The 18,349-nt window shown below is 40.6% G+C and overlaps 1 protein-coding gene across 1 annotated transcript in view; it reads left to right on the top strand.

The window, feature by feature from the left end:
* LOC117303954 (extracellular matrix protein FRAS1-like) overlaps positions 1-17,520 on the top strand; it is a 90,179-nt gene extending 72,659 nt beyond the window's left edge. Inside the window, exons 51-64 of the mRNA XM_033788423.1 lie at positions 770-917; positions 1,376-1,581; positions 2,042-2,198; positions 3,618-3,818; positions 5,076-5,263; positions 5,973-6,056; positions 7,184-8,103; positions 8,646-8,773; positions 9,899-10,059; positions 10,363-10,475; positions 11,600-11,766; positions 13,040-13,245; positions 14,109-14,255; positions 15,016-17,520. Of these exons, the coding sequence (XP_033644314.1) occupies positions 770-917; positions 1,376-1,581; positions 2,042-2,198; positions 3,618-3,818; positions 5,076-5,263; positions 5,973-6,056; positions 7,184-8,103; positions 8,646-8,773; positions 9,899-10,059; positions 10,363-10,475; positions 11,600-11,766; positions 13,040-13,245; positions 14,109-14,255; positions 15,016-15,564 (3,375 nt within the window). The 3' untranslated portion in view covers positions 15,565-17,520. The remainder of the gene's footprint in view (positions 1-769; positions 918-1,375; positions 1,582-2,041; positions 2,199-3,617; positions 3,819-5,075; positions 5,264-5,972; positions 6,057-7,183; positions 8,104-8,645; positions 8,774-9,898; positions 10,060-10,362; positions 10,476-11,599; positions 11,767-13,039; positions 13,246-14,108; positions 14,256-15,015) is intronic.
* Positions 17,521-18,349: the final 829 nt, after the last annotated feature.

Here is an 18,349-nt window from a genome sequence, read left to right as displayed (position 1 = left end):
TGGGTAGAATAGTGTCACTCTAAAACTATACTTTCTTGATGAAAATATACACCGATGCGGGCATGCAAGTGTTGAGCACTGCGCGTCTATGCTGTGGTGTCTTCAGTGACTAGATTATGCACAAAGACACCACAGTTGATAAGTTTTGTCAAAAGAGGGCGCTACCAATTTTGTTTTGTCGGATTGGTCTATGGGTTTAATACGTAACTCCCATAAGAACACTCACATCTTTGGTCACTGTTCATGAAATTTAATTATGTTCCTAAAATGTAGAATTCAGGCATGTGAGTTCTCAGGTTTTTTACCGGATTTTAGGATTTTCTAAAACCTCCTTGAGCCGTTGATTTGTTTTGAAGGAAGTAAAGCAGTCACCAAAGGGAGAAAGAAATAGTCCACATAATTCCCAAAACCTTAGTTCTGTTGTTGCAAATTGCAATTATGATAGAGTGTCTTGCTCACGATTGACCAGGCCAGGATTCGAACCAATATTCTATCCATTGTTGGTTTCACTAGGGAGAGAGAGAAGGTGTCTAACGTAAAGCTCAGAAAGTTTGTATGTTTGTACGTGGTCACAAGAGCCTTTGTTTTTTATTCATTTCATTGTACCATGTACTCAACCTTTCATTCCTACAGGTATGTCGCGTGACGATCGTTGATGACACAGCGAGTCCACAGATGGAAGGGAATGAGACGTTTGATGTGTACCTTAGAGTAATTGATTTTGTTTCATGCTTATTGTACTCTGTTCTTAACCTTTCATTCCTTGTAGGTGTGTCGTGTGACGATCGTTGACGACACAGCGAGTCCCCAGATGGAAGGGAATGAGACGTTTATTGTGTACCTCAGCTCAGCCATGGGGTCTGGACTAGCCACACCATCAGAAGCTCTCGTAGTCATCAATGACACAGTAGATGATAGTAAGTCACACACATTAAATATACAAATGCCTTGTTCTAGTTTTGTTGACTTCACTTTTCATAATCTAGTTTCAGCTTATTTCACTGTATAAAATTATTCATTATCAGTAAATTGCCCCTTTGCTTCAATGTACCGGGATTTTTTTTTTTTTGATTTTTTTTTTTACTTAGAGTTAATTTCACTGTAATAACTTACTAACTTTGGTTTACTTTGGTGTTGAGGCATGAAGCTCCAGCTAATGCGCCCCTCTTTACTGCATTGGGTTCACGTTGAAAAGGGCGGTATTTCAATGGGTGGCGCTTCCAATTAGTTTGATAATGCTACTTTGCTTCAATTTCTTTTTTGGCAATATGCCCGCAAGTTTTACTATTTATTATCTACTATTTCTCACTTCATGATCCTTAATTTCTAGTCAAAAAATTGACCTAACTCTGTACTTTCCTTCTCTTTAACCCAGTACCCACAATGCAGTTCTCGTTCCGTGACGTAAAGGTTGAAGAGCACCAGGGGTTGGTTCACATCCCCATCGTGCGTAGCGGTGATCTGTCTTTTGAGTCATCGGTACGTTGCTTCACACGGCAACGGAGTGCTTCCGTTATGATGGACTATGATGAGAGACGGAATACCGATGAATTCAGGATTATATTTGCCCCTGGGGAGAAGGTTGGTATCACACATTATTTCTACCATGTTTACCCTATCTTATCCTATCAGTACCTTGTCATTATCCCATGTTAACCCACTTTATCCCTTTTTCCCATCTTTACCCTATCTTTAACCGAATTCATACAATCTTTGCCCCATTTTTATTCCATCTCTACCCTACCTACATCCCATCTTTACCCCATTTTTATTCTACCTTTATCCTGTCTTTACCTTATCTTTATTCCATCTTTACCTATATTTATTCAGTCTTTACCCTCCCATCTTTACCCCACCTTCACCCTAGTTTCATCCCCTCTTTATCCCATCTTCACCCCATCTTTATTCCATCTTCACCCCATCTCTATCCCATCCTTATCCTGTCTTCATCCACCCTTCTCCTTAAAACCCTATATTTATCCTTTTTATGCCTGAAAGTGACACCTTCCCTCATTAATAATGGAATCCTCTCCCTGTGTAGGCTAAGAACTGCACGGTGGGTATAGTAGATGACCAGACGTATGAATCAGATGAGCATTTCGTTGTGCGTCTTGGAGATCCAATCGGTAGCGATTATTGCCATGCTCAGGTCGGCAAGAATGATTCCACCACTATCACTATCCTAGACACTCAAGATGGTGAGTGTATATGTTATTATTCATCTCTGTGTGTAAAGTCTGTGCAAGTCTTGCATATATCTAACTATTTTCAGACTATTTAATATATGATTTTGGGTCAAACAATGAAAGATTTGCTTGAGTGGGACTCAAACCAAAGACCTCCAAATTAATGTGCTCAACCAGCTGAGCTATCTAGCCCTGTGTTGGCAGTAAGCTTGGGCGATACCGTGATATTATCAAATATGGCGATACTAACTTGGCAACGATTTCGATATCGGATCGATTTGGTTTGCATCGAAACATCGATATATCGCAAGTATCGCGATATGGATTAAGTATCGCAATATCGCGATGTATTTCCTAGCTGAGACATCTTGCACCCCATAGGTTTGGAGTAAAACCAGAAGAATAGGTCGTTAAAACACCTCTCTTATGCTATGAGTAATGACTGTCTCTTCTACAACTTTCACTGGGAGTTTGAAGACTGATGATGTAAAATTTAATTAATCGCGATTATATCGAATATCACGATATATTGTCGGCGATATATCGTGATTAAAATAAATCGATATCACCCAAGCTTCGTTGACAGTCTCCCTATTTTGTTAATGTCTTTGTATTGTGTGCCAGTGTGAAGCCATACAACTGTCTGGAATCACACTTAAATTACGATACAACCTGGGAAGTGGCAGCCAGGGGATTACCTCAAAGTTGTGTGGCTTCTGACTGGCACCCCCGAACAAAGATATTGAACAAACTTTCAAGAAAAGATTGACACTTTTAAACTCAGATTATTCTGAATGACCCCTTAGATGTGCAAAAGGTTTTTTCACTTTTACTATTGTTCAACTTCTTTTCTCAACTACCACTCTGTTTAGCTTTAAGGCAGTGGACACTATTGTTAATTGTCAAAGACTAGCCTTCCCAGTTGGTGTTTCTCAACATATACATAAAATGACAAACCTGTGAAAATTTGAGCTCAATCGGTCATCGAACATGCGAGATAATATGAAAGAAAAAAACACCCTTGTCACACGAAGTTGTGTGTGTTTAGATGGTTGATTTCGAGACCTCAAGTTCTAAATCTGAGGTCTCGAAATCAAATTCGTGAAAAATTACTTCTTTCTCAAAAACTATGGCACTTCAGAGGGAGCCGTTTCCCATATGTTTTATACCATCGCCCTCTCTCCATTACTCGTCACCAAGAAAGGTTTTATGCTAATAATTATTTTGAGTAACTACCAAAAGTGTCCACTGCCTTTAATGTTAATAATACGTAAAAAAATACTGTACAGCTTTTGGAGACTTTTTTATGTAAGACGCTATATCAAAAATAAATAATTATTATTATTATTATTATTATTATTATTATTATTATTATTATTATTATTATTATTATTATTATTATTAACTAACGCGACGGTTTTATCCTCCTAGCTCCAACCATACAGTTTGAGAAGGTAGCGTACAGCGTCCGGGAACCCAACGATCCCGAAGAAATGTCTGTGGTAACGATAACCGTCATCAGAACCGGTGACCAGAATAGGACAACCAGAGTACGCACGAGTACCAGGGATGGCTCGGCCAAATCAGGAGTTGACTACGAGGCGTATTTTAAGATCATTCGATTCCAACCAGGTATGTCGAGAAATTTTAATGCTGAAATGTTTGTAGTGATTCGGCAACTAGTGTTTTAATTGGTTGTAGATTTTACTTGAATGGCTTCGTTTGAAAGACTCTTTGAGGCAGGCAAGTGATTCAATTTGATTTGAAAGAGGTAAATGGGTCACCAAAGGTAGAAAGAGATATAAAAGATGTTAAATTTGCATCGGGGATAAAGAATATTAATTTTGTTTTTTTACCCATACACCGATGTGTGTTAGCACTGTATACTCAGCACTTTCCCAAGTCCTGTGAAAGAATATCACGGGCATGTTACTCGGGTGGGATTCGATCCCACGACCCTTGCAATTCTAGAGCAGTGTCTTACCAACTAGACCACCGAGATTGCCCGGTAGCTAGAGGCAGTTCGAATCCTATGTTTTGGCAGCGGGTACCGCAACGATATAATAGATGTTAAATTTGCATCGGGGATAAAGAATATTAATTTTGGTTTTTACCCATACACCGATGTGTGTTAGCACTGTATACTCAGCACTTTCCCAAGTCCTGTGAAAAAATATCACAGGCATGTTACTCGGGTGGGATTCGATCCCACGACCCTCGCATTTCTAGAGCAGTGTCTTACCAACTAGACTACTGAGAAAGAGATTGTCCACATTGCGTCCAAACCTGTAGGTTTGTATTTTTTTTTAAGTTTCTTTGTGTCTAGAATAAGAGGGGAAGCCAGGCGACCAGGCAATTTTTCATGAATTTTCACAATTGCCAAATCTCATTTCTGTCGACCCTTTGGTGCACAGATAAACTTTTAAAAATGCAAAAAAACAAAAACATGTTCAACCTTGTTTTTTCTCAAAATTGTTCAACAGCACTCCCTGTTGAACATCACACCAAACGACGCTCTAAACAACCAAATGAGGGCAGTGTATATGGGGGTTGTGGTTATGACTGTTTATAAAAGTCCAATTTGATGTGTATTTGGAGGTCGCTAGCGACCGCCTTGTGCACCAAAGGGTTAAGGATCGAAACTTGAGGCCATTGAAACAAATGTTTGCTTAAGGCCCGGTCCCACTGCAGCGATAACGACGCAAAGAGAACGCGTTCCATTGGCTGAATGAGCATGTGCATATTCTGCGTGGAGCAATTCAACCAATACAAATCGTCCTCTGTGCGTCGTGATCGATATCGTTCTCATTATCGCTGCAGTGTGACTCGGCCTTAACTCTTTATTTCCATTCGTTAATTTTGATTCCGTGTTCTTTCCTGTTCGTGTAGGTGTTCGATCTGTTGACATAGAGATACAGATCATGTATAATAAAGACATGGAATGGCACGAGACATTCACCGTGGTGCTCGGCCCTGACGACCCGGTCAACGCCCTCCTTGGATCCATCACCACGGCAACGGTAACCATCATTGATGAGGAGGCGGCCGGTAGCGTGGTCCTCCCATCTATTCCATTAGTAAGTCAATCAAGGTTTCAAGATTGTGCTCAATCTTTGCAAAATTTCAGCAGCCGGTTTCACAAAACGCTAGGATACATCCCGTCTCAAGTTTAGGAGGAGTAACTCGTCCTAACTTAGGATGGGTTCAATGCGTCCTAAAGTCTATATACGGAACTTGACTCGGCCTAAGTCCTAAGATTAACCTTAAGTTAGGAAGAGTTTGGTGAAATTGACGGCTGGTCTCTTGAAACTTGCTCAAGTTGAACAGAAGAGTTGAGAGTGTTTTTTTGTCTGTACCGTCAATGAGCAAACCTGCATTTTCTTATGTTTATATCATTTGTTTATGCCCAGCATTCTAGTGCACTGGACCAAGTTCTGTTGTTGTCAGCATGTACATGTATGGGTTTGAATCCGGTCATGACACTTGTCACCTTGCTTTGTAAAAAGTTTGAAATGTAATGCATGCTGCTCCACCATCTAGGCTCCTAGTGGATGATACCCATTCCTACATGTACATCCTTAAACATAAACATGTAGTTACAAGGGCAAAACATCATCTTGGAATATAGCATAACATTACTTACATTAATCACATACTTGTGTTACACAGTGTAAGAAAAACGATCTCTTGGTAAGCTTGTGCGCTTGTACTTGGGTGAACTCTTACAGTCCCGCTTGTACTTGGGCGAACTCTTACAGTAATGCTATTAATCTTTTCTATTTCCAGGTGGTATCGTTGATGGATTATGATGACATAGCAGATAGACTAGACAGAGATCCATCACCGGGGTATCCACTCATCTGTGTTACAGTAAGTAGTCTTGTTCCGCGTCATCAGCTTTATAGATCCTAGATATGAACAAAACGTCAACTTCTTCTAAATTTGTTTTCATTTAATATGGATTTAATTGTTATGTCAGTGCAAAAGCGTTGTATCTCCTAATACAGCACTTAAGTTAATTCCGGTTCATACTTTCTGCGAATGCGATGCGACTTTTGATGTCACCTGTCTGTTTTCACAGCAAATGTTTCGCAGGAGTTTAGGACAAGTCAACTGATGCGAATTGTTCATTGCGAATTTGTGACATCAAAATTCGTATCGCAGGAAGTAAGACCCGGGCTTTATGCATGAGTTTGAAACTGTTGTATCTCGTTTGAAATAAGTACGCGTCGAGATACAACAATAAGATGACGCATACATTGCTTTTTGAAGATCAGAATTTTTATTCTCTAGGTTTTTACCATTTTTCAAATTGATTACTAACAATATGTAATGCCAACTTTGTTTGCAAACGATTATCATTGGAAACAGGTGTTCATGACAAGGTAAGATTGATGGTGGAGGCAACATTTGGTCACGTCATAAGATTTTAATGAGTAGAATTGGGGACTTTGGTGGGGTGCTAGGTGGCAGCAGACTTACTAAGGTAAATCCATTGTTTTTGGTAATGTGCGCATGTTCAGAACTACGAAACAATGCAAATGTACCTGGTAAGTCTGCTGCCACCTAGAGTTCAAAAGTCTCCCATTGTCTTTGTGTCGTTGTGGTGTAAGTCTGTTCTTATTTTATTGTTGCATGTTTGGAATCATGAGTTGGTCTGTGATTTCTCAAGATTTTTTTCCGGAATTTAGGACAACTCGGCCCAATCCACAAAGCATGAAGATTATTTTGCCTAAAATGTTTTTGTTATAATTGTCATCTTAGTGGTTGTAACTTGTAAATTTGTCAGTGTTTACCAGAGCTAAAGCTTAGGCGTGTCCAAATTGGTAGCTACAACTACAGCTAGGTTTCTGCGTCATAGTATAGTACATCCTTAGCAACAACCTTATCAACAGTCATACCTGTAACTGTAGTCACCAAATTGCATATAGCCACAATTAATATTCTTTCAAACCATCTTTTAATTTTGTTTGATTGGATTTATATATTTATTACAGCCTTGTGATCCTCACTACCCGGATTATTCAATGACGCGTGAATTCTGCGCAGAGTCCGGTATCAACAATTCAAATATCCACTACAACTGGGAAGTTGCCATGCCGACCGACGCAGAAGGCTCCAGAGCTCCCTTTGAACGCATCGTCGACTTCACGCCTTTCACCAACCCCAACGAGAAGGTCCTAGACAGCCTCTACTTCAGTCGACGTTTCCACATCAGATGCATCGCTCAACCGTACGACAAGAGCGGACGACCGGGGGTGCCACTCCGAAGTAACATCGTCGTCATCGGAACGGATAACGGCATCTGCCACACCCCGGTCACGGCAGGCGTGTCGCGCGGATTCCAGGCGCAGTCCTTCATCGCAAACCTACGTTACATCGACGAGACGGACGACGCCCACCCGAATACCCTCCACGTGTCTGTGGAGATCCCACACCAAGACGGTATGTTACCAGCTATCTCGACGGTCCCCTTACATAACATCCGCCTCCTGCTAACGGAACCAGTGTACCGTCAACAACACATCTGCTCCAATCTGATCAACAACCCAAGCTGGGGCGGCCTGACTGACTACAGCTTCCTCCAACCTGCCGATCTAGACAGCTTCGTCATCAGTCCCGGTAACAACTACCCCTACCAATTCGATCCGGAGCTCCGCAGCACGAAGGCTCTCAATCTCTACCAACATCTGAACCTCAAGAGTTGTACCTGGACCTTTGACGCATATTACCACATGACTGAGTTAATTGATCTGTGTGGGGGCGCTGTAACGACAGACTTCCAAGTACGCGACACAGATGAGAGTTACCTTACCGTGACGGTACCCTTGTATGTGTCGTACCTCTACGTTACCGCTCCAACTGGATGGGGTGCTTTGGATCACAGGACCGAAATGGAATTCTCATTCTTCTACAAGTAAGTTACAATTTACTTGTGTTGCGTCGTTATTAAATTTTAGTCTGAAAGCTTACTAATAGACCGATCCATTAAGATTCGCCCCATTGCGTATTGACCAATCACAACGCAACGAAGGTCCGACACTAAGGTCCGACATGCGTGCGCGTATGCTTGGCGGCAGAGTTGTGCAGAAAGGCATTGGAGAGCCCCACGTGTTCTTGCTCACACGTGCGTCGTGGGCCGAGCCTACTGGATCAGTCTATTGTTAAGCTCATACAAAAAAAAAGATTTATGAAATATTTCTCTCTGAAATGAAGTCATACTGTTTCTTTAAAACGGCAACAACTGCCCCAAATTAATGTGCACAAAACCCACCACGAAACAGTAATCCTGCAATCACTTTCACAAACCAAAACCAGCGGTTTAGGTTTTCAGGTCTGGTTTTTCTGGGATATGACTTCATTTATGAAGGAAATATACAGTATTGGTGGTCTCCGTATGAGTCAATATCATTAGTCATTTGTATAATACCTTAAAATCTCCTTTCTCGTCTTGATTAGAACCATACTGTGGAGGACGGGTCTTGAGACTGACAGCGTCTTGAGTGGAAGACTTGAGGTTCTTAGAATCCGTATCGGAGATCAGGGTAACCTCATCATTGACTTCAAGACTACCACTAAGTATAGAGGTAAGCGATTATTACTGAGAGAGGCTTGCGGTAACACCATGTGGAAATCTCTCTCTTTTGAGTAATGTTGGTTCTGAAAAGAACCGATGGTTAACGACTCAACATTTTGATCAGTAAACTGTGAAGTAGGTTTTGAAACTTTGCATGGTGGAAATACGATATAGAAAGGTTTGCGGTAACACCATGTAATGACTATCTCTAATGAGTTGGGGTGGTTCTGAAAAGAACCGTTGGTTTCAACTTGACGTTTCGATCAGTATGCTCACTCCAGAAGACGATCAGAGCATACTGATCGAAATGTCGAGTTGAAACCATCGATTCTTTTCAGAACCACCCCAACTCATTAGAGCTAGTCATTACATGGTGTTACTGCAAACCTTTCTATATCAGTATACTGTGATCGTCTTCAGGAGTATGTAGTTATTCTTAGTGGTAGGATGGTAAAATTGAACCAATTCCCTATAGTCTTTAAAATAATAGCAGTTGTTTAAAAGTATTTTGTAAGTCGAGTTGTTGGATTGGCGTATTGGTTTATTTTCCCGCCTCCCACCTCCAGAACCCCAGGTTGGATTTCTGCCAGGGGCAACATGTAGATTGGTTCTTCATTCCCTACCTGATTGCATAGGTTTCCATGGAATAAGTATCTTGGGTTTTTTTCTCCCACATCCAAAAATGAAAGTTCCCGGCTTGTCTTCTCTCCATTGGGTTCTTGGCTAGTACAGTGATTTTAAAGTTCCCTTCTCTGAGTGGCCTTGGATTCACAACCAAAATTATTCTTTATCCCCGATGCAAATTATCATCTCTTATATCGTTGCGGTACCCACTGCCAAAACATAGGATTCGAACTGCGTCTAGCTACCGGGCAACCTCAGTAGTCTAGTTGGTAAGACACTGCTCTAGAATTGCAAGGGTCGTGGGTTCGAATCCCACCCGAGTAACATGCCTGTGATATTTTTTCACAGGACTCGGGGGAAAGTACTGAGTATACAGTGCTAACACACATCGGTGTATGGGTAAAAAACCAAAATTAATATTCTTTATCCCTGATGCAAATTATCATACCTTACAACCAAAATTAGTCAATAAATACAATCATGTTTTTCTTGTTTAATTTCTCACCCACAGGACTTTTTGTAATGGACCACCACACACTTCCGGAATACAAGTCTAGGATTGTACCACCGTCTGTTTTAGGGGTGGACTTCACACTGGAACAGCTTTGGAGTGAGGGGACATTTGATAGTCCTCAGCAGTTGTGGAGAGCAACCAGTACATACAATCTAAAGGTCAGACCCCCCCCCAAAAAAAAAAAAAAAAATTTAATCCACACTTATTTCCACACAGTCAGAAACACAGCATGATAGAATGTATATAATAGCGAACAGAGTAGTTTAAGGTTTATACAGTCAAAGAAAAGGAACGTTATGGAAAATTCAAAATTTGTGTTTTGTACATTTTTCTGGATCTGCAGGAGTACCCTACCTTCTATGTTGACAAAAGTCATTAAACCTTTGAAACCTTTGATCAATGCATTGAAATCTTTGATTGTCCACGTTTTGACCTGTGACATTGTCTTTTAAACCCATTAGGATTATTCTGGTGATTATGTGATTGAGCTTCTACCGTGTACAGTCACCCCGACCCAGTCTTATAACATCATGCCTGACATGCCGGTAGTCTGCACTGCTCATCCACCAGAGAAGTAAGTCCCCACGACCTAAATTATTCCTGATTTTATTGTAACAACTTCTTCCATATAAATTGTGACTCGCTACGTGAAAATGAGTCAGATGTTGACAATTTCAAGAATTGAGTTGTATGCATGGCTGGAAAGAACACACCAGCAGCAGTAATTTGGTATATGTCTAAGCTTTGGGGTGTGTCGCATTGCTTAGTTACTCCCGTTTGAAATTAGCCAATACATCATTTTTTCTGAAAAACGAATTACAAGTTAAAAAAATGTTTTAAACTACCATTTCGCGCAAAAGAATGAAAACTAGACGTAAGTATGATCACAAAATTATTGTATTCATAGCTTTATTGCCTAAAAGTAAGTGCTCTAAAGGTAAACCACATTAAACTGTCTTTAACTTTATAATGCATTCGGCGACATCTGACTCATTTTCACGTAGCAGGTCACAATTGAGTTTTACCCACACACCAATGTCTGTAATGCACGGTAATGACTGGGTGGGTTTTTTCCTTGAATAATTTTCTGTGGTTTTTCTCCCACATCTAAAACTGAAACTTCCTTCCTTGTCTCCTCTTCATTGGGTTCTTGGCTAAGTACAGTGATTAAGTTTGCTTTTCTGAGAGTACACGGCTTCACAACCAGAATAAATGAAATGAAATGAACCTTTGGTACTTGACAAAGTCGCACGAGACCTCAAGCTCTAAATCTGAGAACTCAAAATCAAATTCGTGGAAAATTACTTCTTTCTCGAAAACTACGACTCGAAAACTACGTCTCTTCAGAGCCGTTTCTCACCATGTTTTATACTATCAACCTCTATGTATCTCAACTATGTATCTCAACATATGCATAAATTAACGAACCTGTGAAAATTTGGACTCAATTGGTCAGATGCCAAAAAAGGGCTTCAGGCCTGAAGTCTTTTATACGATTCAAATATTTGAGTGAGAAATTACCTCTTTCTCAAAAGCTACGTACCCTTTGGGGGCCGTTTCTCACAGTGATTTATACTATCAACAGCTGTCCTTTGCTCATTACTAAGTAAGGTTTTATGCTAACACTAATTTTGAGTAATTGCCAATAGTGTCCAGTGCCTTTAATAACTGCTCCTTGTGATCATCTCCTCCCTTAAGGTTTGTTGTCCCGATAGCGTTCCAGCAGACCAACCGTCCAGTCCCAGTAGTCTACTCCCTCAGTACAGAGTTCCATCTCATGAATAATGAGAAGGTGTTCCTGATGAATCCCAACGACGCTGCCATGAGCCTCCAGGAGATGGACTACAAAGGATCATTCGCAAAAGGTCAGTGTTTTTTGGGATGTTTTTTTTGTTTTCACTCTTGAAATATTTCTAGATTGGAACATAGAATAAAGACATACTTCTGCAGGATAAACTGGCTTTTGATTTGTGTCTATTTTTCCCCTGATTTCTGGATCATTTCAAAGGCTTATTCGCAAAAGGTGTTTTGCGGGAATAGTACTAGAGCGGGCACTAGTCTTTGCAAATAGTGCCTGCAGTAACAGCGCCCTCTCTTGACTTGAAACGTGAACAAACTACAAAATTCCTTTTTCTGTTCTTATTTGACAATTTAAGACCGAGCTGTGTTATAAAACACATTGACTGGCATAATTTGTTAACTAGTGTATGTCTATTCCCCCTCGGGCCTGTGAGTGACCAGAAGAGGGGCCTATTTCCTTCGGCCTCGGGAAATAGGTCGCTCTTCTGGTCACTCAAAGTCCCTCGTGGGAATAGACGTACACTAGTTACCTCGGTGCCAGTCAATATCTGTATACTAGTCCGTTACTGCACCAATTGAACCCCAAAGTTAAACCGGGGATTCAGTCTTTAGCCCTTTTCACACCATGACAGTTTTACTCCCTGGGCTCCATTTTACAAAGCATCTAAATTCATCGTAAGACAAATTGTCAGTATCACCATAGTGATTTGTATTGTGACATCACACTTTGCTTAGTAACTACGATTGATTTGCAGTTAAAATCAATCTTATAACTTTGTGAAATCGACCCCTGGTCTGGTCCGGTCTACCCCGGCAAATGGGCATACACCCGGGAATAGCCACCCCTGCTCCGGAGTAGCTGTAAGCGGTAAAACCCTGGGGGTATTCTTCATACTTGCTACTGAAACCCCCTTGGAATATAAAGATCTAGGCGGGGACAGTGTGAAAGTAAGGCATGTAACCAAAGGGTCAAAAAACTCCTGGGCCTCCCCGGGGTGCATTCACCGTGGATAAGAGATAGAGTGAGAGAAGGGTTTAAGAGGGAAGTCAGGTTGGTGCAGTGGTGTCTTGCCTCGCCTTCCACCTCTGTGACCCCGATTTGAATCCTACCGGGAGCACTATGTGGATTGGTTTTTCAGCCCCTACCTGACTGTGTGGGTTTTCCCTAGAACAATTCTCTGGGGTTTCCCCCCCACTTCTAAAACTAAAATTTCGTCATTGTCTTCTCACTTTGTCTAGATGCTGAAAAGGCTTTTGACAAGTATTATCATAGATGTAGATGTAGATGTATAGTATTCATTGTTATTATATTCCCTTTTTGTTAATTTATACCTTTAGGTCAAACCATCTTTGGTCGCGTGCTGTGGAACCCAGACCAGGATTTGGATCGAGCGTACAAGCTGCAGATTGACAAGGTGTACCTGTGCACAGGAGCCGACGGCTTCGTCCCGTACTACGATCCCGGTGGTGAAATCTACAAGGAGGGTCCGCAGTTTGGATGTATGCAGGAAAACCGCAAACTCAAACATCGATTCTTACTGCTGGTAAGAAGCTTGTTAGGAATTGGATCCATTGAATAATTATAATATAATAAGAACGACCATATTTTTAACGCGCCTTTTGCCAAAGAATACAAAGCGCCAGGTATTATTACAGCAAGGAGTGGGACAAAGTTTGAGATTTAAGACCTAGTAATCCTTTGCACCGTGTATATGGTTTACAAGATGCTGTGGCCCAATATGCTGCCAATCCAGCCATTTGAACGGTGTGGCAGGCCTCAAATTTACTCAAGGCACCCACAGCAATGGGATACTTTTGAGACGTTGGCGGCAGCAGACATAACAGTGCTTCATTGCGACTCTGGGCGTGCACGCACATGCTCATTATTGCGCACGTTGGTCTGAGCATGCGCAGAAATGTGAAAAAGGACCGTCTAAAAGTTTTCCATTCTTGTGGTGCCCTGTGCTTTTGCTGTGGTGAAACAAATTATACCACAGTTTGTGCCAACCTCTGCATGTTACACAACGGAAAGTCCTTTCTAAAAACAGTCGCGCAAACAGTCGTCTGGTAAGACAGCTTTTGCATAGAACATCAGACAATAAACAACAAATCCTTTAATCCCATGAGGGAGTGCACAAAGTTCCTAGCGAAAAATTTGGCAAGGGTAGTTTTTTGTCGTTGGTTGGTACTTCTTACAATTTATTTTTAAAAGGTTTGAGAAAGATTCATAAAGAATGTCGAGTTTGTAAAAAATTGCTTCCGTAGTATTTCACAAAAGTTGAAAAAGTTATCCACGAATGCTTTTATTCCCATTGTGTGAATAAGGAACTAGTCCTACTACTCACCATCATAAACTTTCTTATGTAGCCTGTATTTTTAAAAACCGTTTTATTGTTATTTCTTCTAGGATCGTGGAGACCCAGGTGCAGTCACTAGAGCCTTCAACGATGTTCCATTTGATGCGTCGTTAGCCAGTTACACAGATAACTACAATGCTGTTAGTAGTATGCCTGGCGTGGATGGGTTCACCATGCAGGTCGACCCATTGTACAAAGTAAGTCAAATGGCAAGCTTAGCAAGGCTTGATTGCTGGAAACGGTTAATAATGATAATAATAATACATAGTTCTTATATAGTGCTTTATCTACTCCTGATGGCTGTCTCAAAGCACTCAATGTTTTTCTTACAAGGTATGTGTATGGAGCTGTGTGTTGAAGTATGATTGCAATTTCTGGTTTATCAGGTGCAGTCTCTCAATATGCTGCCAACCAAACCAGGTCACTGGGCGAACCCCTTCTCTTTTTGATTAGTGCACTGGGTTCTTTCAACAACACATGGGACCAACAGCTTTACTTCCTTTCCAAATTGAACTAATAATAAGTGTCTTGCTTATGGACACAGGTGGGCACAGGTGTCACAACTGGGACTCGAACCACACTCTGCTGAGCAGAACCAACAGAGCTTGAGTTCAGTGTGCTTGACGGCTCAGACATAATATGCGGCTACTTTGGTTCCATGTGTTCTATCACATGACATAACTTGAATTTGATTTGCAAGAACAGGCCTGGATTTTCGCAGAGGCCATGGCTTCTGTTTCCCCTGGTCTTGGCCTAGGTGCACCCTCAGAAGTTTCTTATCGACTTTAAGATTTTCCAGTGGAAGTGCCCTTTGCAAAATGAAAATGGCCTTGCCCTTTCAAAGAGGAAATTCCAGGCCTGCAATCGGTGTAAACAACTATTTGTTTTGTTGTATATTTGAGTGAATTCTGACTGTTTGGATTGTATTAATTGGTGTTATCTTTGATGATTCTTTAGGTGCAGTCTGGCCACCAGTGGTACATGCAGGTCATCTACACCATCGGACCCTCAGAGTCTCTGCCAAGATTCCGTCGTTCCCTCATGGCGTCCGTCTCCAATCCCCTCAACCCAAACAGTCACAAACCGAGCTCTCATCATAACGGCACTAACATCAAGTCCCTTAGTCTCAGCGAGGATGACCTGGCATCCGGCCTCAAGAAAGGCACCACCAATGTTGTCATCCCGGCTGTTATCGGCCTCCTGGGATCTGTTGGGTTCCTGGCGTTGATTATCTTCGTGGTCGCTAGGAGAAAGAAACGGCGACGGGCGGAGGAAGAGAGAAAGCGGCACCGGACGAAACCGGTCAAGTCAACGAATCGCAACGCTCTGCCGCGACAGCCTAAGAGTCACCCAAAGACGCAGGAGGTCGAAATGGACTTACAGAAAATGGTCAAAGTCAGCACGCTCAATATATACAAGGAAAATTTAAACACACCTGCTGTCAAAGTTAAAAAGGTGAACTTAGAAGTGAAATTGAGCAACGCTGACGGTGGGACAGAGGTTTGATGGATTGTCCAACGTCTCCAGTAGATTTTTTGCATTATTTAATAATAAAAATAAGAAACTATGGGTGCTCTAAAATGTTATTTTATCAGTACAGTTTATTTTGTTGTCAACTCAAGAAAACAATTGACTTTTTCTTTCCTTTCCTTTTTTTTTTAAGAATCTGTATACATTGAGAGTTTAAAACTAGAGACACACACCATGGTGGCATTTGTTACTACCTCTAAGTTGATGTTGTTTTTATGATGTATTTACCTTTGCTAGCCATTTTTGTTTTTTATTTACAAATTGTAATTAGATGTGTATTTATGCTAATATATGCTTAAAGCTTGTGGGTAGCGAGGTTTTTCCCTGCAAAATTAGATGACATTGAAATTTGCTTTGCTGCTTTTTGTAAAATACACAAAAAAGAAAATCACAGATCAAATTGTGTTGATGGTTTTCTTGCGTATAGAGGAATGTAGATTTGGCTTTATTCTAACGCTATTTCAGTTTTGTTTCATTACCTTATGCATAAAAATTAATAGTAATAATTAAAAATTGTGCAGTATTGTAGTTTTTAAATGTAAACTTGGCGTAAACATAATACTGACTATAAAAAATGAATGTATGTTTTTCGTTTATTGTAGTTCTTATTTATATTATAACAATTTGTTTTGTATGTTGCTTGTTTCGTTTTTATCTTGCAGAATAATGTGACTGATATGTTACCGGTGCACCTTCTGTTTTTTTCTGTCAAAATATATTATTAACAGTTCCTGATAGGCATTTAATGCAGAATGGATAACTATTCGTGGAATAAGTGGAAAAAGTATAAAGGGTGCTAGAGCATTTGCTATAAAAGATCTTTTCAAATTTCATTTGCATCCAAAGTTGTGATGATGGCTGATAAAATAACCAAAGGGTGGCCAGAATTTTGTTCCCGGCAGCCATAACTTGATTTTTCTATATTTTTATACCATAAACAGCAATCATGCACTCATGAAATTTACTTACTAAAATTATCAGGTTTTTCCCCCTGAATTTTACAACTTGTGAATGTTTTCATTTCACTACGATATTCTGGTTGCGAAGCCAAGGACTCTCAGAAAAGCAAACTAAATCTCTGTACTAGCCAAGATCCCAGTGGAGAGAAGACAAGGAAGGAAGTTTCACTTTTAGATGTGGGAGGAAAACCCAAGGGAAATCCAAAGAAAACCCTTGCAGTCAGATAGGGACTAAAACCCAAATCCACACAGTGCCCCAGGCTTGATTCGAACCAAGGTTCTAGGACCACGTTCCTACTGGATCCACAATTGCGAGATCTGGATCCCGCAACAAGATTAGTTGCAGGCGTGAAATCGCAGTCGCATTCCCACTTGAGTATGATCTCGCATTGATCCCCCTTTTTGGGAACGGAAGCAGGTTCAAAAGAACACTGTTTTGCTGGCAAATTGCGGGGTCTGGTCGCCCTTGCGTTCCCACTAGACTTTTGATCGCCCACTAATCCAAAAGGGCGATCAGATCCCGCTTTAATCCTTGATCGCCCTTTTCTCGAATCGGGAGATCAATGAGGGTTCCAGTGGGAATAGGGTCCTAGAGGTAAGATACCACCATGCCAACCTGACCGCCCCAAGTTCAAGTTTGTTCTCTGCTTGTTTTGATCTCTCTTTCTCCTAATGTTTGTGTTTTGTGTGAAATGTTTTAGATCGATACATAATTATTTATATTTGGTGTTTATTTAGTGTGGCCATGTCTGGATTAATGGCTTACGGCTATGGCTAGATGACTGCAAATACTACAGCCGTAGACAAAGCCGCTATATCCAGACGGGCCCAAGTTAAAATCTTACCAATTCAGGGATAGTATAAGAAATTCACGATGCTGCAAAAGACAAAGAGACAAACAGATTTTTAAATGTTTGTATGAGACAGATTGGCTGTTGCCAGCTTGGTGTTTATATACCCCCCCCCCCCCCCCCTTGTGGGAGTTTGCCAAGTTCCTGTACAGGAAGATCATATAAACAAACAAACAAAGTGACTAAAATTAGAGATGACTTGCTTTGAAGTATTGGGTTTTTTCTTTTGCTTTGAAATGTAGCTAGAATGAAAGAACCCAATGACAGGATTTATTTGGTGGCAGTTTGAAGAAAATCAGTCAGTGGATTCAAAAATTGTGATTAGTTTAAGGGAACACTCGTCATTTTTTTTTTTTTAAACTTCACTCCCTCTTTTGATATTACTTTTCAAAAATAATTCGGAATGTTAGAAATATTTTTGACAAGGCAGTAAAAGTAAACTTGTTTGATCTCTTGACAAAATGTTGCAGGTCCTATGTTAGTTTTATAAATCATTGACCAGTCAGAGCTCTTGTACACATGTAAATATAACTTCTTTTTTTTACAGCCAAATTTACTATTGAAGACGCATATTATTTTTAATTTCTTCCCAATTGTTTCTTTGTACATTGTGACTCGCAAACAGTATGGTGCTATATTTTGTGTACAACAAGAGAAATCTTGCTGACGACGTCTTGTGTATGTTTAGGGATTTGTTAAGTTATTAGTTCAATTGGCAAAGAGCGTGCCAGCAGTTTTGATAAGTTATGTAAGAATTTTGTTTTTATTTTCGTTAGTTTGTTAAGGGAGTTAAATGACATATCTGACTATGTCAGCGAGTCAACACTAGCCAAACTAAAGCAAAACCAAAGCCACGCAACACAGGGAATAAAAATAGGAGTACAATCTAGTAAGGTTTGCAGTAACGCCATGCACATGAGTAGGATTTGAAACTTTGCATGGTGGAGATAC

This window comes from Asterias rubens, chromosome 20, assembly GCF_902459465.1.
Source record: "Asterias rubens chromosome 20, eAstRub1.3, whole genome shotgun sequence".
Classification (NCBI taxonomy): domain Eukaryota; kingdom Metazoa; phylum Echinodermata; class Asteroidea; order Forcipulatida; family Asteriidae; genus Asterias; species Asterias rubens.
Note: the sequence above shows the minus strand (reverse complement) of the source record. Positions and strands in the feature narration are given on the sequence as shown.